The sequence below is a fragment of the Phycodurus eques genome, chromosome 20 (genome assembly GCF_024500275.1).
Source record: "Phycodurus eques isolate BA_2022a chromosome 20, UOR_Pequ_1.1, whole genome shotgun sequence".
In the NCBI taxonomy this organism is placed as follows: domain Eukaryota; kingdom Metazoa; phylum Chordata; class Actinopteri; order Syngnathiformes; family Syngnathidae; genus Phycodurus; species Phycodurus eques.
In genome coordinates, this window is record NC_084544.1 from 6,882,841 (window position 1) to 6,909,038 (window position 26,198).

Here is a 26,198-nt window from a genome sequence, read left to right on the forward strand (position 1 = left end):
CATGAGCAATGTAAAGTCAGAATATTATTTTCAGTTACAAGAATAAAGCCACAATATTTTGAGAAAAATGTCTTATGAGAAAAAAGTCTGTTATGCGAGTGAATCATTTGCAAAGTTATGAGAATGAAGTCAGTCATAGAAATACATTCAGAATATTATTATGTGGTACAATGGAATGTTACGAGACGTAATTTACTGAGAAGTCAAAGTTCCAAGAATAAAGTCGTAAATTTATATGAAAAAAAGTTGCAATATTACATGGAAAATGTTGAAAGAAAATAAAGCTTTACTTTCATAAAAAAAATTTCCTGGTTAAATGCAATTGTTTTCTCATGGTTATTCCAAGTTCTGTTAATTTTTCAATTATTATTTTTTTTTTTTGCATAAGGATTATGTCTTTCATAATGTGAAGATTTTTTTTCTCAAAATTGCAACTTTATTCTAGTAATCCTACATGATATTTGTTTTCAGTGTGGCCATAATACTACTTAGAGGAATCATGATCTTTATGGTATTTTCACATTACTGTTTTGCTGCTTCACACCCTGCATATGAAGTGCATTGAAGCCTGCAAAGTGGGATTTCCCCTGCCCCCCTGTATGTTTACAAGCGCGTATCATCTCAAATGTGGGCTTTGTTCAGTCAAACGTGTTTGAAACGAGTGTCAACAATTCCATATCCAAAGGCTCCAATTATACCAATCATAGCAAAACATGTCTGAATATCTCGCATGTAAACACAGTCACTACTTTGGAATTTAAACAAAATACTGGACTAATCTTGTAAAACATATCCCTTCATCCAACTTCCCGCTAAGCAGACTAATCCAGGAGGTGATTAAAGTGTTCCGAGTGATGAACGAGCCCTTAGTGAATGACCTGTGAGCAGAAAAACGTACAGTATGGTGCCGAGCTGTAAAAAGATACCACCGTGCATAACATAATTTTCCCGTCATTTTCTTTATGGGTTCATGCAGTGCTGATGAGTTACAACTATCTTCTTATAATAACAATACTGTTAAAATGAACCTCAAGCATTCCATACATATCGTCATGCACACACACAATCAGACTTGATACTTTACAAACACAGAAACTTTTTTTTTTTTTTTTTAATATCAAACGCATGATGGGTATTTCATTTCAACCAGCCTTAACTTAGCATTTTCTCAATTCTCTCTCCATCACTGTAAACTACAATATGATCATATTTAATACAACAATAAAAATGTACAAATAAAATGACGTGAGATCATTATGTACAAAACACAAACAAATAAAAATGAACAAACTATGACGATGAAAGTAACAGCCATGTGGGATGCCCCAAAATAGTAATTCCGTATTTTCTCAAATAGTGGCCCCAACTCATCCAGGCGTCACTTGAGCAAATAAACACCGCTTCCCAAATAGACACCTCCCCTTTCCGGTCATTAAAAAGGGTAATACATATAATAATTTAATTTCATCGGCGCTATTGTTCACGAGTTAACTGCTGAGTCAGTCTGAACTCTGCTCACAGTATTAAAGATGATCTCACGTCTTTAGTGATGATTAGCGCTCAATGGAGATTAGAGTTAACAGCCGAGCCCATTTGTACTGCGTTGGTAACCAAATCAACAGCACCTAACACGACACGAAAACAATGTCCCAGATTAATTAAAACGTGGTGACTTTTGAGTTTATCGCACAGTTACAGACAATCTAATGCAGTGGTTCTCAATGTGTGGTACTCTGACTCCCTCTAGTGGTATATGAAAGAATCACAAAATTAAATATTTAACATTGCATAATGTCACAGTGGCTTAAACCTTTTTTTTTTTAAACCCAGGACAGTACATTTGTTAAGTACTGTTTAGTTTTACAGAACCTTTGATAACAATGCATTATGACTGAATCATTTTCAGACATTTATTTAGGTAACTCATGTGCAATACATTTGAATCATTATTTAAGTGCCGTTTCTTTTTTCCTACGTCCAAACGCTGCATATTGTTTCAGTGTCTTCCAATAATATTAAATACACCTTTAAGGCATGAAACCTCTGCCTTTTTTTTTTTTTTTTTTAACCAATTAGGCCTACTATGCTAATGTATTTTTATGTTGTCATTATGATAGTACTTGGTGTAAAAAAGTTTGAGAATCACTGATCTAACATTATGTGGAGACGATATCTTTAATGACGATTAGAGTTCCAGTAGACTCTGATCACTCTACATTGTTGCGTGCGTCCATGTTCTTGTCTCACTGCAATTTTCCACAATTGTTTAAAATTTTTTTTTTAAATCGTTTCACTTGTCATAAATTGTAACGTACCAGAAATATTGTTTAATATGATTCCAAACATGTGTTTGTAAATATGAAGACGTGCAGTCATGTAATTAAATGCCCCTGGCCACTATTTGAGTAAATACAGTAGTTGTAATAGTAATAATAATAATAATAATAATGTCCGCCAAATAGCATCCAACATACTTAAACTGAAATAAATCAAATACAAATGAAATTCAAACCAACATCGCCCCACTAGCCCATACAAGTTACACCATGAGGCTACGCTACATAACACTGTACTGCCTTTGCAAATGAGCTTCATTTTATGATACACACTAGACATGATATGTAGAGATATATACATGATATACATGTGTGTGCTGGATGAGATGCTGCTCATGTTCCAGAGCAAGAGAGCCGTTTAGGAACATGAGCCGCTCTCATCGATACATATCTGCATGTCCTTTGATATCAGCCGACATATACAAAAATAAAAAGTAAGATGACAGTGATATGTTCCTTCTTATATTCCCTCCCTTTGCATACACGGACATTAAAAAAAAAAGATGATATGAGAAAACCGTCATGCATTTATCCTCGATGACCGTTGTCATAGCAACAGAGAGGGTGAGGGAAGGGAGGGTGGTGCCAAGCGGGCTTCCTGATGGCGCAGTTTGGGGTGTTCAGAACTGGGAGGCTGAACTGGGGTCACACTGGAGTAGCCGGACGATGGAGGGGTCACTTTTGGCACCTTTGATGAACTCCTCCAATGACAACTTGCCTGCAGGGGTGCATAGGCAAAGATGAAGTTGGCAGAAGTTTCTTTCTCCCCATGGCAATTTTTATTGTCGTCACTGTATGTTTTTAAAAAATATATTTTTAAATTATTTTTATTGTTATTATTATTATTTTTTTATGAAGTAAAATTTTTAATGAGAAAAAAAATGGGACAAAATGGGACTGGAACAGATTAATAGCATTTCCATTCATTCCAATCGGGAAAGATGATTTGAGAAGTGTTATAAGTTACAAGCGTGGTAACAGAACAAATTCAACTCGTACCTCAAGGCACCACTGTATAAGTTAAATGCAACCTTCATGCCTCACCGTCATTATTGAGATCCATCTGTCTGAAGATCTTATCCGTCCTCTTCTCAGGCGTGGACTCGTCCTCTGGCATCTTCATTACGGATGACACCATCTTATAGATGGCCTGAAAGAGAGCACAGGAGACGGAGAGACAAGGGTTTGAGTGGCAACAGCTAGAAAAGACTAATAGAAATCCATGTGCAAGACACTGATAACGGGTGTCATCGGGGTGGGAGTTATTGATCCGATGCATCTTTGTGTCCACTCATATGACCGCTGCGCTCCCTCTGGTGGCATTAAATTAACCTCTGCGAGGTAGCCTGCAACGCACATCTACTATACAATTATCTTATAGAGCCATTAGGACTGCTCCTGTGGGAGTGCAGAGCGTAAAACAAGAGAGTAGATCAGTGGGATGCCTCGAGAAGGGTTTGTGCAAATTAGACCCTCAAAGGCTTCGTAATATTAACTCCTGAGCTGTAAAAGAGATGCTGTTCGTTTTACGCCGAGCCAGTTTTGCATCCAAATGAATTAAAAGCTAAAGTGAAGTGACGACACATTGTCAAGCGACACATCAGGAGTGGCGCACGAGGGATCTGTTGTGCTGTGCAAACTCCACGAGTTGGGAGATAATCCCGCTATTGTGCACACTCAGGGATAAAGTCTGGTTAAATTTAACTTTCTAATCCACCAGAACAATCTCACACACGTGCACATTATTGGGGAAATATTATATCATGTGGCTCCTCTTTCTGTATACTTTCCTTCAGTGAATTAAATATAGAGAGGAATTTTAAACGTTTAAATGGAAAATGTATGATTATATATATATATTAACATTAGCAAGAATTTACAAGATTAAACTAGAAATGTAAGTATTGCCTAATTAAAGTAAGTCTATAAATGGCTACTTAAATAGAAAATATAATGTTCATTATTGTGTATCGAAATAACGTAATATATACAGCAGAATAAAAACTAAGTTCCCTTTATGAAATCCATTAATTCCTTTGAAAATAATAATACAATTATTATAGTTATAATCATTCAAATATGACATCGTCATCTTCAATACTAAAAGTCAAATACAATTTTTAAAAATACAATACACATATACATTACACCAACGTTTCACTTTATTAACATTCTTTCCTATTGATATAATAGAATCTTCAGAATTTTCAGTTTTGCCTGATACTGTCAGGGTTTTAAAGATTTCTCATATTTTTGTTAACTTGTTAAACTAAATGAGAGGATCAAAATATTCTCTCATTCTGATACAGTGCACCAAAGCTGACTACATTAATAATTGGCTCTATTAATACCTCTTTTACAGTGTCAAGAAAAGGTGAACATTTTTATCAGATTTTTTCTGTTTTTCTTTTACATAAAGCTCTCTTATTAGACCTTATGAAGTAAAGACCAGAACAGGGATCAAACGATTAATCAAATAATCTTAATAATAATCATATCGGTGAGATAATTGGTAGAATAATTGATTCTAAAAATATTTGATAGCTGCAGCCCTGGTCCAGTGAATGCATAGTAGTTTTATGTACATATACTGTACAAAGTGCGTTACCTGTACAATCTCCAGCATCTCCTCGCGGCTGATGTAGCCGTTGCCGTCCAGGTCGTACATGCTGAAGGCCCACTTGAGCTTCTGCTCCAGTTTGCCCCGCGACGTCACGCTCAGGGCGATGATGAACTCCCGGAAGTCTATTGTGCCGTCGCCGTTGGTGTCGAACGTTCGGAAGACGTGCTCGGCGAATTTGGACGCGTCGCCGTATGGGAAGAAGTTGGCGTAGATCTTCTTGAACTCCTCCACGTTCAACGTTCCGCTGGGACAGTCCTTTAGGAAACCCTTTGGGGGATGAAAACCGCAGCGGTATAAACAATATGACGCGTCTCCAATCTGTCTGCATCTATCTTTAAACGTATTACAGTTTACAATGTATGTTTGAAAAATTCTTCTACCGCAGTTAAAACAATTATAATTTAAGTAAATGTACCTTAGTGCGGAAAAGTCAAAAGCAATTCCAACTTCTTTTCAAAGAGTCACATTTGATTAAAAAGCATTGTAAGGAAGTAAAGGTAATGTCATGCAAGTGACAAGACCATATTTCTGAAAATAGTGCCCAGGCAGCAGTCTGTTTTTACAGCACTCAACTGCAGATGGGTGAGACCTTAATTTTTAATAAGGCAATATTAAACAGTATTACATTTTATGTCAAGTTTCATTGGAGTTTAAAACGAAATATCATGGAGAAATGTGGACGAGGTGTAACGAATAAATTACAGTCTTCCCTGGAGCATAAATATTTGGTAGGTGCTGCTGTTTTGGTTAGTAACCAAATTCAAATGGTCTCTGGAACAATTTGATAAATGCATGTGAACAATAGCATCTATCAACTGAAGCAATTTTTACTTTTTCTTTTTTTTTTCCGAATGTGAAAAGCCTTGCTCTGACCTGTGGAACCTGGGCTTCAGGAGCTTTAATGACAGTATGGCGGACTATCCGCCTCCGCAAAAAAATAAAATAAAATTTAAAAAAAGGCATAGCAAACAGAACAAAGGGACCCGAGGCAGCTGAGAGGATTCAGATGCGTTGCGGTATTTTTGCTCTACAGATATGTTCATCACCTGTTTTTAATTTTTAATTGTTCATTCCAAGAAATTAAATTTCAAACCAACAACTTTTAGTGTATAGTAGTAGAGCGCAGTTGGAGTCTATTTAAAACTGCCAACTATTCATGGGCAAACACCATCTGCGGGAGGTGACCTGATGTCAGTGGGGCTGAGGTCAAAGGTAAGCGAGGCACAGCTGCTCCTTGGACAGTTGTGAGCACATACTCTAATGTGTGCAGGTCTAATTCATCCATATGGCATATATAACCATCACATATGCACAAAGGAGTCATGCGGTCAGGTCGGCGCGCCATCAGTTTTTAATCCAGTACGACCAGTGGATTAACACGCTGGTGGAGGATGGCGCTCGGCCCGCTGTCAGGTCACTTATTACCTCTGCCAGGGAGATTCAGATACAGGTTTTCAAAGCAGTTAATTGGTAGCATGATGCAAAAACTGCTTAACCGAATTCCAGCGAACCCTTGTAGATGGCACCATCCTTATAACCATGTTATAAGGATGGTGCACCACCTACAGCTCTGGAGTGGAACAGTATGACTTCAACCCAACTAATTTATGATTGTTAGGTGGGACATGGGATGCAGAAAGGAGGTGAGAATGTGGACGTAGGAGCAGATCCATTTTTTTTTTCTTGAGAAGAATTGCTGACGTCTCCTGAATTTTTTTCATGGACTAATTCATGGATCTTTAATGACAACCTTTGAGTAGATGGGTATGCTAGTTCAAATTAGGATTGTTCGACACGGCACACTACTGATTTTCCACTGTAGTGATATTCTGCATTTAGTCCCCCTGCACAGATTTAACCGAATGAGGCTCATCCTATTATGTAAGCGTCATAATTTATTTATTTTAGCGACCAAGCTGTGTGTGAGGATTTACCTTGTACCACTCCTGCAGTTCATGGTCAGAGAACTCTGTGTTCTCCCTCAGGTCATGCAGCATCTCTGGCCTCAGCTTGCTGTTCTGTTTGCCCATGGCGACGGCTCGGGCAAAGAGGTGCGTGTCCTTTTTTGGGGGGTGGGGTGGGGGCTCGACAACGATGGCGACCACAGCACCGCTCAGGTCGCTTTTCACACCTGTCAGTCATACACAGGAACATACAGGGTCAGTTTTAGTTATGATTATGAGCTATTAATGAGTTTGTAAAAGCACTTTAGCAAGACGTCGTAAACGGCTATAAAAATTGTGAGCGTGACCTCATGCTTGCCAAATAGTGAGCCTCCCTTACACTTCACTGCTTTTTCCTTCTGTTAGCATAAAGCAATAGTTGCTAAGTAGTAGAGCTATAGGAAGCTTTACTGGAAAGGGAACCACATTTGGTAACTTTAGTCAAAGTGAATGCCTCACAACAAGACAGTAGAACCATGGGTAAACATCCATTCAATTAGCAACGAAGGGAATGATAGTAAATGAATAGTTAAATTATACAGAAATATATGAAAGAATATGTTGTATTTCTAGACATTTATATACATTTAAAAAAACAATTAATTAAATAAAAATGGAAAGTTTATTATAATTAGTAAAATAACTAATAATCATATTTGAATAGAAGTTATTCAAGCTTACACAAATATACTTTGAAAACTAAAATAGTATATTTTTTATGCATATCTAGTAATTTGAGACTCTCTTTAGAAGCAAAAATGGTTAAAACAAGTGAGGACAACATGATCATAGATTAAACACAATCGAGAACTTGCAAAATAGTGAGCCAACCCTTGTTTTAAAAGTCTTCATGAGTGTGTATTTATGACTTACATATTGTTACTTATAGTAATATTCATCTAAAAATGAGTGTATGAACATTCAATACAGTATTTCCCTGGCTAGTCGCCATTTACTACTTGAGAATTGACTACTGGCAGATTTTTTGGGGGGGAAACCTATCCTCCGTTATTTGCTGAAATAGCCACCCTTTCTCGAACAACCTAAGATGTCGCAAGATGGCTCCAAGCCCTGTCTAATAGAAAAGCAGTGCTTTAATGCCAATGAACTATGTTGAAATGATGGGGAGGAGTTTCTTTTGGACAGGTCGAAGCCCTGTCTACTATAAAAGTAATGCTTTGGCACCATCCTGTGGCATCTAGAGGCAATTTTCAAACCTTTTTAGCAGGCTAAAATTTCTTTCTGGGGATTATGGTATTCACCATAACGTAGTACATAGTTAGCGATCCAAGATGAGACTTTGACAATCACTTTCTTTTTGTACTAAAACCAGATTCCACGTAGGCAGCAAACTAAACCTAATCCCCTCGACGCGGAATGTTATAAAACACAGTAAACGATAGCATCACATTTGCAAAACATTAATACAAATAATCCGGAGGCCTAATGACGTCACGGACGCGCGCGCGCACACACACACACACACACACCTACACACACACACACAACTACTGATCACATTGACGGTGGCCAGATGTGTTTGTGTGTCAAGTCAGCTATGTGATGTGATGTGCGTGCGTTCTTAATCTTCCTGACCCACAAAGCACACATTTCCACGGATGTAACAAAACTATACAGTACTTGTGAAAGCTAAAATCTCCACTCGCATAGCTGTTAATATTACAAATCATTATCAGCCCCAGAAAAAATAACATTTCAAACTGGTATCATTTAGTGTTATAGTAGCACTCCCAGATAGATGCCATGACCCATTAAAGTAAATAAACACGCTGAGATACTATTTGCAGAACTACAGTAAAAAAGAAGGGGAAAAACGAAAAAATGAACAAACAAAAAAACAACTAAATTAAACTATAAAATTCAGCATCAATACATATTTGTAGAAAATAAACATTTTCATTTGTGCACACAGCAGCTCCAGTTCCTTTTATACTTAAGGATAGGCGTGCATTAACGCACTTAAGCGTGCTATGCGTGCCGGACGGTGCAGTTCTTAACCCACACACCTTGAACGCCTCTTCAGCCGGCTAATAAAATTATATAGTGTGCATATTAAGTCATTCAGCGTGCGAGGCGTCGGCGGAAAGGCTTGACGTTGATGCTTGTAGGCATTTATCAAAGCACCTAGGAGAGTACACCAGGCATCAATTATGATTTATTGGCACTTTGCCCCCTTGGATCTTAACTGTGCTTTGGTTCTGGATGATTTACCGGTCTTAAAAGAAATATAATTATCCTTTAGACCCTGAACCAATATTACAGTATTTCAAAGTAACAGTTATGCAGTGTTCCACGCACTCTGAAGGGGTTGGAAGAGTACCGGACGTCTGCTTGCCCCCATTGTACCAGCAAAGACTTCATGCGTCCTCATTAAAAGTTTCCAGTTAAAACATAAAACACTCACATCTCAATTATCTTGCATCAGAAGTAAATAGCAAAAACTGTTATTTTATCATGCGCCGCATACCGGTAATCATGAATGATGAATAGAAAAAAAACGGATCAATTGGACCTCCAGCAAGAAGCACGCAGCTTTAAATTTTTACAATACATGAACACAGAAAATAGCTTTAGTTGTGCCCCCCTCTCGCATTTGGCAGTGATTGCTTTGCTTTCAATATTGATTGACTCTTGTGTGGATAATCTGACCAATCTCGGTACCATGCAAGCTGGGAAAAGCGAGACTTCAACATAAAACAGGAGGCAGAGCGCTGCATCACAATGAAATCCCTCATATTGTTTCAATACGCAACAGTTTTAAAAGAAAACAAAGACATAGGTAGTGAAATCCCAGATTATTTATGATAAATATTTTTGTAGGATGTATCAAAAAAATCGGAAATGTATCTGGAAGTTTTGTGTGTTTCTTTGAAATATACATATACCTCCACATATTTTTATTCATTCATATTCATTTGTGTGTTTTTGTTTGTTTTAGCAGCTTGGCCTTTCAGAATCCAACATGGTGGCTCAAGAAGGTGTTTGATTGTGACACAAAGCCTTCAAAGTCCCAAATCACACAAAAAGTGTGAAAGACATCCCTCAGCCACAACTCTCCATTTACTACCCTCACTGACATTTGCACACCATTCACTTTTTCTTCCTCTTCTTTTTTTTGAGTTATGGAAAGCTCGCCATATGCTGTGGCTCCCGCCATCTCGTCGCGTTTCTTTCCTCGCCAGCCTCGGTCGGTCACGCTAATCCCAGAGCACACTTCCAATCCTCCGTACTGCCTCTTAATCGTTCATCTCTCCATCCTGAGCCACAAAGCTCTAATCTGACTCTCCGGTCCAAGTGTCTGCATGCTGGCTTGCTTGTCGGTAGTTGTTGCCGAGGCTTCGTCGTAAATGGACACACACGGGCACACGCACGCAAAGACTTGAACATGTGCTCTGGAGCGTTCTAAGCGGGTCAACGACATTGGCACGTGTGACTTGTTTTTGAAATGTAGCGGGGGAAGGAGAAAATCATGTGAGGTAATGTTGTCATCGGGGATCCATTGACGGTGTCACCTGTTCATTGAAGCAAGTTCTCGGGATGGTTTCAAGCTCCCTCTTACACATGGTTACCTCTGTCCCACAGAAAAATGCACACGTATGGTTTCACTATATGAAAATATGGTTTCAAGATTCCCACCATTGCCACCACATTCCTTGATTTAACACTCAGTGGTTAATCGAAAATGCATTTTAGTAAATTTGACCTGGAAAAGCCTCAGTATACACAAACCTTGTAAGACTGACATTTTGAAATGTTTGACTTTTTTGTGTATTTTGGCTCAATTTAGGAAAAGTCATCAGATTTCAACAGGAAAAAAAACACACCTACCAACAATGCGCTTTCTGCACTTTCACCATATATTGAAACGGACAAGCGACCAAACACACAAATACGAAATGAAAACACTCGCAAGGAGCATGGAGCCGATGTGGAAAATGGCTAATCAGAGCGTCACTATGTTTCTTTATTAAAAACACATAAGACACATTATGGTGTTATTTTGGGGGCTGGAATGGATTAATGGCATTTCAATTCATATCAATGGGGAAAAGTGATTTGATATACAAGTCAATTGAGCTTGTTAATGGAATGAATTAAACTTGTACGTCAAGGTACCATTGTTTTGTATGTCCCCATAAAACTCAAACTTTAAAGTACATCAGTGGAAAGTCATTCAAAATGACGATATTACTTATTTACTCCTCTTTCTGAGAGAACTTGAGGCAAGTTGAGTCGTGTCCTCTCACACGGAGTCGAAGTGATTTCTGTGGGCAGCGGTGAGAAATAGCAGATATTAAAGCATATCGACTGGAGGTAGGATTTTTATTATACCGCACATTACTGTGTGATGGCCCAGACGTCAGCTCCAATAGACCGAGTCGTGGCGGCGGTGAGCAAATTGAGATGGAGAGTGGAGGAATTGGGGTAGCGTGATGAATGTAAACTTTGATGAAGAAAAGCATGAAAAAGAAGCGTAAATATCAGTGGTTAGAAATAAGGGATGAGCGATTGTCTCCAAAGCAGACTGAGCTGGTGCCACATGAAAAGCAAGCCAGACAGGCACCATTGATCCCGTGCTTCCTCTACCAGCGCCACCTGAGACGACAACACCTTTCATCCGTATTTTTTTCCCTCCTCCCCGCTTGCAATTTCACATCACTTCTCCTGCACTATTTTTCATCCTGCGTCACACCGGAAGGAGGCAATAGCCCGGCATTGTCCGCCTTCTGATGACCGTAATTATACGCGGCGCACAGGCACTTTGGGCCACACTGTAATGGCGGCCGTCTGAAAAGCGATGATGTCAATATACTCGGGCCTTTCCTTTACTGTAATACCCTCAAAATCGACTGCAACTTCCCTTAAAGATGACTTCACTACGAGCCACATCGGTGTTACGGTTTCCCTGAAAGGGCCGTTATGACAGAAAATCGGATTAATATATGATAACCTCATAGTATTACTATGAATACACAATTGCCCCTGGATACAACCATTTAATTTATATAAGAACATTTTTCATTTGTGACAGAATTTCTGCCAAAACAAAAAGAACAGACCCAATTATCAAGAACCATGAAGCAGACTCACTTTCTTTGCTTACAGTAAATGGGATTGAGTTTGACACCTGTGGGCTATACTGTACGATTGCATTTCATACGCAGCAGTGCTCTACCTAATCCACCATTTTCTTTGCTTTTGATATGTATTTTATATGTAACACAGAGCAATGATTGATTAGTCCAATTAATGTCTATAAACTAAAGTCTCAAATTATTTTTGGTGTGTTTCAATTCCCATTCATGCCAGCAACAAGCATTTGTTTAATGATTTATTGATGTATTTATTGTATCATTATCCATCCATCCATTTTCTGAGACGCTTCTCCTCACTAGGGTCGCGGGCGTGCTGGAGCCTATCCCAGCTGTCATCGGGCAGGAGGCGGGGTACACCCTGAACTGGTTGCCAGCCAATCGCAGGGCACATACAAACAGACAACCATTCGCACTCACATTCACACCTACGGGCAATTTAGAGTCTCCAATTCATGCATGTTTTTGGGATGTGGGAGGAAACCGGAGTACTCAGAGAAAAGCTACGCAGGCACGGGGAGAACATGCAAACTCCACACAGGCGGGGCCATGACTTCAACCCCGGCCCACAGAACTGTGAGGCAGATGTGTTAACAGGTCGTCCACCGTGCCGCCATTCAGCAACATTTACATCTTAAATGCACTTTCTTTTAGGCTCACTAAACAGGGATTACATAAAAAAAACACGTGTATCCCAAGTTCAAAATGTCGACATTTTTAGGCACAGATGACAGCACATGACATTGTTTTCATAATCCCTCCTTCCATTTTCTATACCGCTTATCTTTGCACGGGTGAGCTGGAGCCTATCTAGGTAATTGACGATTTCTGCTTTAATTAACGTAAACGAGTCACTTTGAAAACTTTGCTATCGTGAGGGGCCGCGGTGCAGCGACATGTGACTGCCTGACTCCGTTTGATTGGTCAAATGCAGTCAAACGTCACTCGTAGTTACGTTGGATTGCCTAAACAAAACCATAAGAGTCTTTCTGACGAACCAATATCGATCACACGAGCAATAATAACGGTAGAGAGAAATACAAACAGCGAGTGGAATTTAGCTCAATGTACCGGAGTAAAAGTAGGGTTTCTTCTCAAAATACTCAAGGAAAAGTAAAAAGTATGTTGAATTAAAACTATTCTGACAAGTACAGTCTAGCCAAAATGTTGCTAAAGTAACGGAATAAATGTAGCTCTTTACTAAAAATAACCTATTACTTGATTATTATATATTACTTGAAATTTATTATATGATTGGAGTTGGCTACAAAACTGTTAGGAAGATACTGTATATTCAGCTCTGTGTGGAATACACACACACACACGCACGCACGCACACACACACACACAAAACCATACTAATGATCATATTTAATTCATTAAATATTTAATGAAAGGAAAACATAACACCTTTAATTTACGGGCGTTTTTATACACACTTGCTGTATTACCACATTAAAAAATATCGGAGTAATAAATCATATTTAAGGGAAAAACAAGTTTAGTCTCATCAGTGTTCGCTATAGAGAATAATTTACTGCGGCAAACGATTATACGATAACATTGGCACCGCTATTGCTTTTATGTACAAAACAACACAAAAAGCAATTTGGAAAGTGTAGTGCATAGTCCAATGTGCTTCTCACCCTCACTTCCCATTTGTGGTCGTGATAATGTTGCCTAAAGGCCTTAATGTCCGTAATTCATGTGCACTGTGTGCGACCTAAAAAGACGGAGGGATGAGAAGAGAAAGCGCGGTTTGCGTTATTGAAGGAAAAAGAGACCTTAATGGAGTGGTAAAAATAAGAATGAGGACTGGTCCTCAGCGTGGAGCGCTCTCATCTCTCCTTCCACATCCCGATAATAACTCCATCAAAGAGAGAGGGCTTAATTACGTGTGTACTTTGCACACCTTATGCCACTGAAAAGGTCTCAAGTCTCGGCTGCTTTTGTTGTGTTCTAAGGTTGGCGCAGAAAATAGGGCGAATGTGATGGCCTCACACGGGGAAGAAGGATAATGACTGTAAGATTTTAAAGGTAGGCAGGAAGTAGATTAGTTATGGAAATGTATTGAATATGACTCACTCTGGAGCGGTATACATATCAGAGCTCAAATCTGGCAAATACCATGCAGTACAGTGAACCCCCGTTTATCCTGGGAGATACTACCCAGACCCATCCGCAATAGCTGAAAATCCATAATATAGAGACCAACCATTTTCGGTAGTTTTAATAGTTTTATCCTTCCCACAAGCTTTAAACACGTTAAATATGAAAATAACTGAGTGTAACCCTATGAGAACTATAGCAAAGTCTTCCAGGCTTGGGACAAACATTCAACCCATTCGAGCGGAAAACCAGGACACAAGTTGAGTCTCTTTGTGAATTCAGACCTCCATCTGGGAGAAGGTCAACCTAATTTCTAACGCTGCGTATACAAGCACAAAGTCGATTACCTGCCGGAGCAACAAGCAGCAAGAGCGGCGGCATGCGGCGACACACAATGCCAGAAGAGTTTCCGAAACATTTCTCTATCAACTTGACTGCTGTGACAACGACTCTCCTGACTGCACTCATTTCAGTAGTCGTACCTTCATTCTCGTTCACTTTCGGACATGACACTCTTCTGAAAACTGTAAAGTCACTGAAAGATGATGGATGGGTGGATAGATTTGGGGAGGGCTGGACTCAAAGATGGTAGATGGATAGACAGAATGAAGATGGATTGATGTAATGAGGGACAAGGGACAGACTGCAGATGGTTGTATGGCGAGATGGATTGACAGATAACGGAGGAAGGGAGAGAGAGAGAGAGAGAGAGAGAGGGATGGATGGATTGAAAGATGTGGTAGATGGCTCAATGGAGGTAAGGAAGATAGATAGATGGATAGATGGATAAATAGATAGAAGTTCCATTCACCGGCCATAACATTAGGTACGCCTTGTGCAGCTGTCCATGTGAACGACTACATGGTGGATCTTGTTGTTGTGTAATCCCGTGGATGCATTGCAGATTACGGAGAGATTATTAGAACGGCTCTCGCCTGTGATGAGCATGCAACGACCTGAGCTACCTGCTGCACAATGAAGTTTCCGAGCCCATGTTAGTATCTCATCTATTGTATAACATCATTTTGAGGACATAAAAAGAAGACTTGCGCGCACAGTTCTCCAAACAAGAAGCGGAGTGTGCTTGTTTCAAGCTGTTTATTTGTCACTGCCAGTTAAAGTTTACTGTAAAACTACACAAGCAACCATACCATAGCATTTCGTCTATAAGGAAAGTCCTCTATCTTAATGCTAACATACAGCATAATGTGAAAAGCCATAGACGGCCTACGGAAATTAGCATAGATGTTACTATAACTATACCTTGAAACAACTGTTACTTGACCACGCACGGAGTAGCAACACATACAAACAGAGCATTCAACAGTACTCACAGGCATAGTGTATATTCTCTCTGCTCTGTGGGAACAACACGACAACATGTGAGGCACATGTGCTTAACGGCTAGGCTTACTAGTATAGTGTGCATGTAATAGTGACCTCTAGTCCAATATAGCCTCCGTCCACACAACCTCCTCCTACTGCTGCAGAGGCGACAGAGAATGGAGATTTATTTCCATCCTTAGCTGCGATCGATGCGCCGACACACGACACCTGCACGTCTTCCCATTTTCCTCCCGTTTCGCCTCCCTCCTTCCCGCTCCTCCTCACTCCGTCCATCTACCGTCTCCTCGAAACCTTCTTTAATGTCACTGTGCTTGATCTGCGGTAAATGCTTCTGGGCCCAGCGCTCGCCGCAACGTTGCAATCATCCCCCTGGTAGCGCTGTTCTAGATCTTTCTGCCAACGCGTACTGGAAGCAGCAAGCGCTGCAAAGCTCGGCCTTTGTCCCTGTTACTAAACAACCACAGGAGGCCTGATGCCAACCTAGCTATGGACACCGGAGAAGGCAATCAATCTCTAGCCGCTGTGCTACTGACAAATTAGGGCGCAGGTTTAATGAGCTCGATTGGCCCACGGCATGTATGCCCACTCAATGCACTGGCAAACACACGGGTGTTAAACTCAAGGCATGGGGGCCTTATCTGGCCTGTGACGTAATTTTAGAAGACAGTCATGTGAGTCTATTTCTTGTTTCTTGCGAATATCTGTACCAAAATTTCAAATTGTTTACACTGTTAATAAAGTTGACATATTACAAGCATGTTTGGTTAGCAAATTCCTTTTTCAAATGAACAATAGTTAAACAAACTATTTTTCTTGACTTCTGATTTCAACAATAGTTATCCATCAATTTGTTGTGAACATGTAATAATCTCACTTAAACTAAATGTAAAACAAAGAGAATTACACGTTGTGCATTTAAAACAATCACACAACCTTATATACGTCTCTTTAGCTTAATGCTAACAAACAATGCAAACTGCCATAGAAAGGTTAAAGAATAGTATCGGTGTTGCTGCGTTAAAAACCTTTTAACCACCAAATAATTGAACACATGTAGACAGACAATATAACAATACTCATGCATATATTTTTTATCCTCTGCAAAGAATGACTGCAGTTTAAGTAGCAATTGTGACTGTCTCCTTCATGTATAAGCAAAAAAAGTGGCAAATTGTTTTAAAAATTCTTTACATTCTATTTTATTATGTCATTACATATGTTTTCATAAAGTATAATATTATATAGTTCTGTTTTCCTTCGTAAAAAAGACATTCAAAAAGTTTATTGTTTATTTTAGGAGGCTGGAATGGATGAATGATATTTACATTTATTTCAATGGGAAAAGAGGATTTGAGATACAAGTGCTTAGAGTTAAGAGCGTGCGCTTGGAAAAAATTAAACGCGTCTCTCAAAGCCCGAATGCACTGAAAAAAAGTGCCATCTGGTGGGGCACTCTTCCCAGGTTAACCAACTCATAAGACAAGTGGCTCGCACCACATAAGACAAAGATTTACATGGTATTTTTTAAATATCTTTGGCTCTCAAAAAAAGCAGGACGTCCTTCTCCGTGGCCTTGCGCTGTCGAGGGACCGCAACACATGTTTCAAAATTCAACCCACCAGTGCTGCAGGGAGCCAAAAAAAGATAGACACTATTAGACTCTATGCGGGAATGGCATGCGGCGGGGACACACATCTCCCAGATGGAGGCGGTAATTATTATCGCAGCAGCAATTTGGAGCTGGAGGCAATCACTCACATATTCAGGACAAGGATCACTGTCATGCATCATAAAGTTTTGGGAATACACTGCTGACAAAAAAGTTGTACCGGTATATGGATATTTGCCTTTCGGGTGAAATTTCGGGATGAACTTAAACTGCACTATAACCTTTGCAGATGAACTTTATTTGACCTTCTCTAAATGTTTGAATGCCCACTGTTCAATATTTCAGTACATTTTGCACAAATTGCTGTTCTCTAACAATCAGCTGAATGGCAAAAAATGGCATAAACTCTATTTTTGGAAAGGAAAATAAAACGGATATATTTTCTCAATAAAATGGGTTTCCTATTTTATTCTGAAATTCTTCCTTTTGTGACAAACACATTTTACTTCCTGTTTTCTCGCAGGTTTGCCTCACACCTGAGAAGGTTTCTCAGTAATTAGCACTTATCCACAGTTTTGCACTCGTTTAATGTTAATTTATTGTTTGTCTTATAAATTGGTTTAGTTTTGATCACATTATGTTATCTGTCATGTTGCTGCTTTGTTTGGACTATTTCACATCTATGCTGCTATTATTTGATATCAGACGGGTAAGCATGTAAGTAATATTTGTATTTGTCTAAAACCACAAAATGCCAAATATTCAACTGGCCAAATAATGTTGTTGTGTTTTAAGAATAGAGTTGCATTGAACTGGCTTTAGAATGACTGTAAATGACTGTTTACATAATCCCATGGACTCCTCAGGAAATAATGTCATTTAAACATTAATTTAGCAGTAACGTTTTTGTTTCCCGGTGACATGAGATGAATATTACATAACCCGAAGACCCATGCTGGCGAAAAAAAAGACGTTTTTGTTTTTAATTGGCTTGGCAAGAGTCACATTTTCAGGCCCCGGAGAACGTCATTACTCCGTAAAATCAGTGAGAATTAAGAGAGGTTGGGGGGGCTGGAAAAGACGCAGAGAGAATGGAAATGGGAGCTTAATTGTGAGAAAATCATACAAGGGCGGCACAGTGGATTAGTGGTTTGCACATGGACTTTGTTTGAGCCTAAAATGAAAAAAAAAAATCACCATTTCTTCTTCATTTCATATGTTAAAGTTTTGAAATTAGAACAACTTGGAAGTCAACCAGCGTCACGGAACAGATCGCGGACGTCCGTAGTGCGCCGCTCGTCTAGTTTCACCGCTTGCGCGTTCTCGAAAGCGGCAGCAGCCAGTCGGGAACAGGATCAACCCTTCACGGGAGATTATGTGGGAAACTGAAGAGGCCCGCTGCATTGCATTGTGGGGGATTCTTGCTGGTGTTCAAGACGGAGGCAGAAAAAGATCAGAGGGACCCCTCGCCTCGCTCGCACTCGCTCAGAAGTTGCGCTCGCTCCCTCACGCTGCCTCCTTCAACTCCTGAAGGCTCGCCTGTGAAGTTTGAATGTCACGTCGTGGCTGCTTAGCAACCATTTTTGTTTTTCGAGACGAAACGTTTACGGGTCACAACATTAGGTACATTCACAATATACAATGTTCCCACAGAGCAGAGAGAATATACAGTATGCCCTTGAGTATTGTTGTATGCTCCATTTGTATGTGATGCTGCTCTTTGTGTGTTAAGTAGCAGTTGTTTGAAGGTTTATAATTACCGTAATGTGCATGCTAATTTCTGTTAGCCCCTCAAGTGTGTTTAGACCTGAACTTCTGGTTGATTTTTGTGGCCTATTTTTCCAGAAATATTGATTAAGCTTCAAATGGGGGATAATTTTGACCAGAAAGTTGCAATTTACCCCCTCCCCCCATCCACACATATCTTCACCTCCTTTATCACACTCTCTTTCATAGCAGGTCGCCTTCTTCCTTCTCACTGCGCCATCTCTTCTTCTAAATGCGCAAGCGGCACCGCCGAGACACCTCGGGAAGGAACAGCTTGCGGCCTTCTGATTACTCACATCCCGGTTAGCGGCTTCCACTTCAGCCCACGTGTACTCTCTTGTGTTTACAAGCGACAGTCAGGTTGCTGATCCCACAGTGTGAGAATTACAGAGTTTTATTCAGTGTGTATTAAAAACAGGATGGCGTTGTGATGCGGTGGTGTTATCAGGGGGCTACACAGGATTTTCAACAGCTGAACCGATTTATTTTTTTTCCCAATGGAAATAGATCCTACACAACAAATAATATAGCCAACAATATATATCCAAATATATATATTTAGTTTCCAAACAGATTGGGGACAAATACAAATTACTCTTAACACGTCCCACATGACAGGATAATCGGTCGGGATAATCTTTCCGAGACATCCCTCGGTCCAGCCTTTGCCGACTTTGATCGTAACGCCAGAAAAATGCTCAAATTTGCCCCGAATGTGTATCTACTCCGCGTTTATTTCGTCACCTCTAAAAAACATCAGGTTGCGCTGCTCCATGCGCACAATCTAATGAGATCCAACTCGAGAGCTGTAGCCTAAATTACAGTAGAGTAGCTCATCATTTATTACCCGAGCCACGAGCGAAGACTGCTTCTTGCTCACAGACCCATCGAGAGAAGAAAAGGTTGCCATACGATTGCTCCATCAGCGGCGTAAATGAGTCTGCAGTCATTTCTCAAGCTTGTAAATGCATCGAAGTCACCGATGCCACAGCCATTTGATTGTTTTTCCTCCTCCTGATTGGCCTTTTATAACCCTGAGAGCCCCTTGAGAGGCTTGCACGGTGAAAAAGAGTGAGGGGAAAAAAGCTCAAACAACTGTCACTGCTGTCGTGACATTTTTCACCTGGAACATTTTTCACTCTCCTTTTGTGTATATAAAAATCGAGAAATACGAGGAAAATGTCCAACATGCTCTTATATGAAGGAGTACCAAGGCAACAATGAAAAGAAAGAAAAAAAGATATACCCTGTACATATAAACGTATTGTAATTACATTTGCACTGTTATGAGAATATACTGTAGTTGACTAATAATAATATTCTCGCATTATTCTGACTTTTTGTTGGGGGTTAGGAAATTCTGATAACATTACAACTTGATTGTCATAACATTACTTGACGACTCGCAATTTGTTTTATGTAGAATTACAACTTTTTTATAACATTACTTATTCTCATAACGTTAAAGGCTATATTCGAAGAACATTTAGAGATGATCAGAACAATAGATACATGATGAATTTAATATAATGGTAAATAAATACTTTTTTTTTTTTTACTTTATCCAGATAATATTTCTATTATCAAATCATTAGTCTTATATTTTTTAACCTTAGTCACATAACTGAAACTTGATCATAAAATTCCAACTTTTTGTTTTTTTACTTTATTTGCATAACAGTAAATACTATTATTCAAATATTTGACTTGTCTTGAACTTCTTTTCTTTATTAGCGTAACATTGAAACTTTATCATAACAGACTTTTTTTCTTTTACTATATTTTCATAAGAAATAGACTATCATAATTTTTTATTTTTCGGGGGGGCATTTTTTTGGGAGGGGGGACTTTATTCACATAACATTGCAACTATGATAATGTTGAAGACTACATTAATTTTTGGGCTATCCACTTAACATTATGACTGACTATGATATTAAGGACTTCTCATATATTTTCTTTTTTACTTTTTTTTCTTTTTATTCATTGATCAGGTAACCTTCCAACCTTATTCAACATTCAAAACTTTATTTTTTAAAATTTCATCCATGTAACATAGCAAGATTTTTTTTAATGCAACAAGATTAAGAAAACTCTTTTTGCATTTCTTTAACTATAAGAGCAACATCACAACTTCATGATCGAATGTCTTGATGTTTTATGTGATTTCTATGTAATTGAATGACATTATTCCTTTTCCCCCCTTACTTTTTTTGTTTTAGGATTGCCTTTATACTCCTTCATAATGTGAACTGGAGACATCTAAGTTATTAAAAAATGACACACATCCCTATTGCAAATCAATTTACACTGTACTGTAAAACAACATTATAACTTTATACATATATAACATAAATATGTGTGTTTAACTTCAGAATACACTATGAATTGTATATCTATCTGATTGGAACAATAATCTTCTCTAAATAGCTTTTCTGTTGGCATAAAGGGACGATGTTAAACTTCTGTTTTATTTATGCTTTTCAAATAGAGGACAAAAAAAACATAAGAGAAGATAACAGGCAAAGTGAAGAGAGGAGGAGATGTGATGATGCGAAAGAGGAGAGAAAAAAGTCCCTTCCCTTGAGGGGCACACAATGGATCGGTGGAAGAAGGAGAATAGTTGGATGTGTATTGGAAAAGAGAAGGAGGCCACTTTGAGATAGGATCTAAAAAGAAGAGTGAGTGCCATTTTACTTGAGTCGGCCCTTTTATGCCAAGGAACGCATGCGTACAAACACACATGCCTTTTCTTTCTGTCCCTTGACTTCATGAAGAGTACCGAATGTTGATCTCTCGCAGTAAATGGCTGCCCTTTCAGCCCCTAATGGCTGCAAGAACCGAGCCTCCAAATGACTGTACACTTTCACATTTGTATACTTTATTATTGTTTATGCTTTGGAGGTGGCTATTGCTCAGAGGTGCTTGTGATGTTACAGTACAATCTAACTTCTCGTTCTTGAGTTGGCATTGGGACGAAGATACGTGGAGGATTCACACACTAATCTGGACCAGCGTCTTTTTGATTGGATTCCCTTAAGTCTAGTATAAAAATATGTATTGTATAAAAATGATAGTCCTATATAGGTACCCTGAGGTATCCCCTACAAGATGACCTACAGAGCCATCACTAAGTGGCTGTCCACCAAAGAATGTGGACTAAACCAGAGCGCAATGACATCATTGACTAGGCTGTTTTCACTGCAGACAATCACTAGTCCCACCATGCTGCTGAGTCCAGAATACAGTATCACTCAAATTGTAAAAAAAAAATAAAAACACATATACTAGAAATAGTAAAAAAAAAAGTTGTAGTGTATAAAACTATGGGTAATTTGAAACTCTTGATGTTCTATATAGGAACCCTGAGGTATCCCAAGCAAAATTACCTACACAGCCCTTTCTGTGTGTTCTCGGTCTGTCTATTGTTGGATGCACCTGCAGCAGACCACTGATTGCCTGTCGACCAAAGGATATGGACTAAAGGTGAGTGCTAGGATATTACTGACGAGGCTGTTATAACCGCACACACATGCAAAGTCTTGAGTTCAGCCTCACACATCCAGCAGAGCATCTGCTTTCTCAGCCTTATCGCAGACCTTATCGAGACATCACGGTCCCTCCCCTCCACAAAGTAGGATCAAAAGAGATTATAAGGCTGAAAACATGCATGGGGGCAACACACAGACCCCCCATCAACCCATGCTGACCACACCCCACTCCTCCTTCCCCTTCTCTCTGCAGATGAAAACAGTCACATGGGGGAGGAATTAGTCTTTTAAATCCTCTCGGATTCTCGCTAGATTCGTGATGAAACATTTCATATTGTGACAAACCTCCACTGTGCCACTTGCTTTGTTTGTTGCGATGATGTCATCAACTTAGTGCCTTGTTCTCAACATGATAAATGTACATGGTATGCCTTCGGCATAAAAAATAATTCACGGCTAAAACATGCTTCAGCTAATAATTCTAGCCAATAAATCAGTGAAAGTCAGTGAAAAACTGCAAGTAATTGACGCCACCCTAAACATTTTATAATTGCCTATATTGATATTTTAAATCGTAAATATACCACAAATTATGATCCTATAACACTTCCAATGTATTTCCAATAGAATATGAATGGAACAGAAGGTTGGGACAGATTGTCTGGGCCGTTAAAGCAGCAGACCACAGAAGCATTTGGACCTTTTTGGTTTGGCTCTTGATGTTTCTTCGAATCCTCTCTCCCACAAAGTGGTTAACGTTGTCCTCTGAAATAATTCCATTAGATTTCCACATCCATCATTCTGTTGGAAGACGTGCAAGCAGCAGGCCACAGCTGCGGGGGAGGGAGGGGGAGTGAAAGTTTGGTCCCAGAAACCCAAACCAAGGCTTTCTCCTGCTGTTTTTATGCTCATAAACCAACACTGACCTTCCTTACGGAGACGAAGCTTAATTCAAAGTGACTTTCCCGGCCATCATGTATTCTCTGCATACACGCTGACACGTGGGCTGGGGGCTGGGGCTGGGGCTGATGCTCCTGGGAACACCCAGCAGCATCAAGGTCGACATGAGCAACATGTTGTCGGTTCATGTGAACATATTGAGGGGAAAAAATACCCATGGAAGGGAATCCCAAGTTTCTCTACGCCTATAGAGCTTCACTTCAATTCATCTGTGCTCCAGGGTTTAACCTGAAAATATCCCATCATGTACAAAATGGTTAAAACAAAATTGCATATGCAGTGATAGTTTGTCATTTCTTTTTGTGACTGACTGTGATGAGTGCTCCAGCACACACTTAGCATCTTATGTAACAACTGGATTAGCACATGCAAGCTAAACGCTGCCTCAGCCCCAAACCACATCCGCAGCATAATTCAGACTGTGTCACTTTCCAAGCAAGCCGCCGAGCACATGTTGTTGGTGCATGATTCCCACTTATTCAAAACAAATAATAACAATACAAATAAAAACGACCATAGCAGCCTCTCTGCTAATGTATGGTCAAATAATTATCAAGTGTCTTGGTAAGGAAGACCTTGCCGACTTTGATGTTGATTTTATCGCGGGGAAAAAACATAGTTATGGCCATTTTTGCTTGGCCACCTAACAAGCATCTCTCTTCGAGACTCCCATTAACCAGAAGTCCCCTTAACAACAGAGATTCCGTAAAACTGCTATAACAGAAAAACTGATTTATCCATCTTTCCCTTTTCCAAGGAACCCAGAACACAAACAGATCCCAGTTATTATGTTTTAATAGACCAACTGCTTACAAATTGGGGGGGAGGGGAATGCCAGCTTTTACAGCCAGTGTCAAAGGAAAATTTGACACTGTCAAGACAAGAAGTGTAAGCTCTTATTTTGTTTTAATAAACCAACTGCTGGCAAAAAGGTGGGGAAAAAAGGCTTTTACAGGCAGTGCAAAGGGAGTTTGTTTTGAAGGCAAAGACAATGCTGTTTAGACAACAGGTCACTGTTGTTTTGTTTTAAATCAACCGACAATAAAAAGCCTGCAAAATGCCAGCTTTTACGTGAAAAAATGAAGCTTGTTTGGAAGACGAACAAAGACTTAACATTGTCAAGAACATATCGTCGTTATCTTGTTTTAACAAACCCACTGCCGACAATGGATAATGACCGTTTCAAACGGTGACTGACACAAAAGGTAGATTATCCGTGAACTCGGAGTGTATGGAGGTCAAAATGCAGTGGCGATAGTCTGTTTAAACAGTTGGAAAAATTCAAAGAAAACCCTGAACGTCTTTGAGGGCAGTTGCCGCCTCTCAGTTTTCCGTCCTCGATATCCCGAGTCGAGCTGGCATCTCAGAGCATCTGAGTGACAGGTGATAATTAGCGTCCTCACTCTGGTGGTCCTGCGGCCTCTGTTGACTTAATTCACGGATGTTGTTGCCAAGGTTGCCATTCGGCGAGAGAGATAGAATGAGAGAGAGAGAGAGAGCGAGAGAGAGAGAGCTTTGTGGGTGCACTGACAAAACGGACTTTCAGGGCGTGACCTAACTCCAACAGAACAGAACCCAAGTGACATATAATTAACTTCCCCAAGAAAATAGATGTGCTAAACAAACAAACAAACAAACAAAAAACCAAAGTATGATTTGTGCATGAATGTTCCACTATCTCAATAGTTACAAATATCAATAGATCAAAGTGATGCTCTTTGTGCTGGCCTTGTGCCTACAGCTATAAGATCATTCATAAAATGTTACAAAAAAAATTAAATGAAGGCCCATCTTCTTATTGGCCGAACAAACAAAAGGTCTTTATTGAAGAACCCTTTATAGCCATTTATAGTATACAGAAGAAGAAATAAGTCCAAGTGCACAATTACAAACCTCCTCCAGGAAAAATAAATAAATAAATAGAAATAAATACAGGCATGCATAGAACTCTCTTACCCGATATAAGACGCTCTACGGACGGAAGGATGTCTTCTGTGCGCGATTAGCCGGGCCGGAGTGCAAGGACAGCCGGGGAGAGATGCAGGGATGCAGGGCGCCTTCCTCCCGGTGCTCCGGGGACAAAAAAAGCGAGCGGATGGCTGGCTCGACCGCGACCCGCTTTCATCCGCGGTCGCCCCGAGTGTCTCGATGCCTCAGACGGACGGACGGACGGATGGATGAATGGATGGATGGTGTGCCCCCCCCCCCACCCCTGAACCCCTCCGGACTTACAGGAGCCGAGTCCCGCAGAGCATGTTTCGCGTGATCTCCTCCAGAGGAGTCTGAAGACGGAGGAAGGACGTCGTGTTTTTTCAACGGTGTGCGCCGAAGGATTGGATTTAAAGAAGGGTGATGTAGGGGTGGTGCTGTCCGGGATTACTTGGTTGGGTTTTAATTAGGTAGCCCGGCGCCTATTGGCACAGACGTGGCGCACAGCCACGCCCACTTTCTCCATCTCTCTCTCTCTCTCTCTCTCTCTCTTTCTCTCTCTCTCTCTCTCTCCCTCTCTCTCTCTCGTTGTCTCTTTCCTCAGTTAAAACAACGACAACAACAAAAAAAGTACGTCACCACCAAGGAACAACTAAGGCATATAGTAGTATACTGTCGTGCTTCTGTGAGCGACGTGCATGCAGGACATGGGTGGTGGGGGGGGGGGGAGATATTTTGATTTTATAGAAGGTGCACATAAAATCCTAATGGGGCCAGAAAAGTGGCTACAAAACTGCAGTGGTAGGCACTGACCTACATTTACAAACTGAATTCAAAGCTCGTAACCCAAAACACTCGCGCTTCAAGTCATCTGTCCCCCCTTGCAATGAATGGAAATTCCACTAATCCCTTCCAGCCCGACATAAAACACCGATAAAAAAAGTCACATTTTTGAAAGATAAATAGAACT

At 40.0% G+C, this 26,198-nt stretch overlaps 1 protein-coding gene across 1 annotated transcript; it reads right to left on the reverse strand.

The window, feature by feature from the left end:
* Window positions 1-1,084: 1,084 nt before the first annotated feature.
* On the reverse strand, window positions 1,085-25,666 carry LOC133395772 (hippocalcin-like protein 1). Its single transcript, XM_061664954.1, has 5 exons — window positions 25,256-25,666; window positions 6,894-7,090; window positions 4,945-5,226; window positions 3,381-3,486; window positions 1,085-3,054 (listed from the first exon to the last, which is right to left on the reverse strand). Exons 2-5 carry the CDS (start codon window positions 6,987-6,989, stop codon window positions 2,957-2,959), a joined length of 582 nt encoding a protein of 193 aa, XP_061520938.1. The 5' UTR covers window positions 6,990-7,090; window positions 25,256-25,666; the 3' UTR covers window positions 1,085-2,956.
* Between the last annotated feature and the right edge of the window lie 532 nt (window positions 25,667-26,198).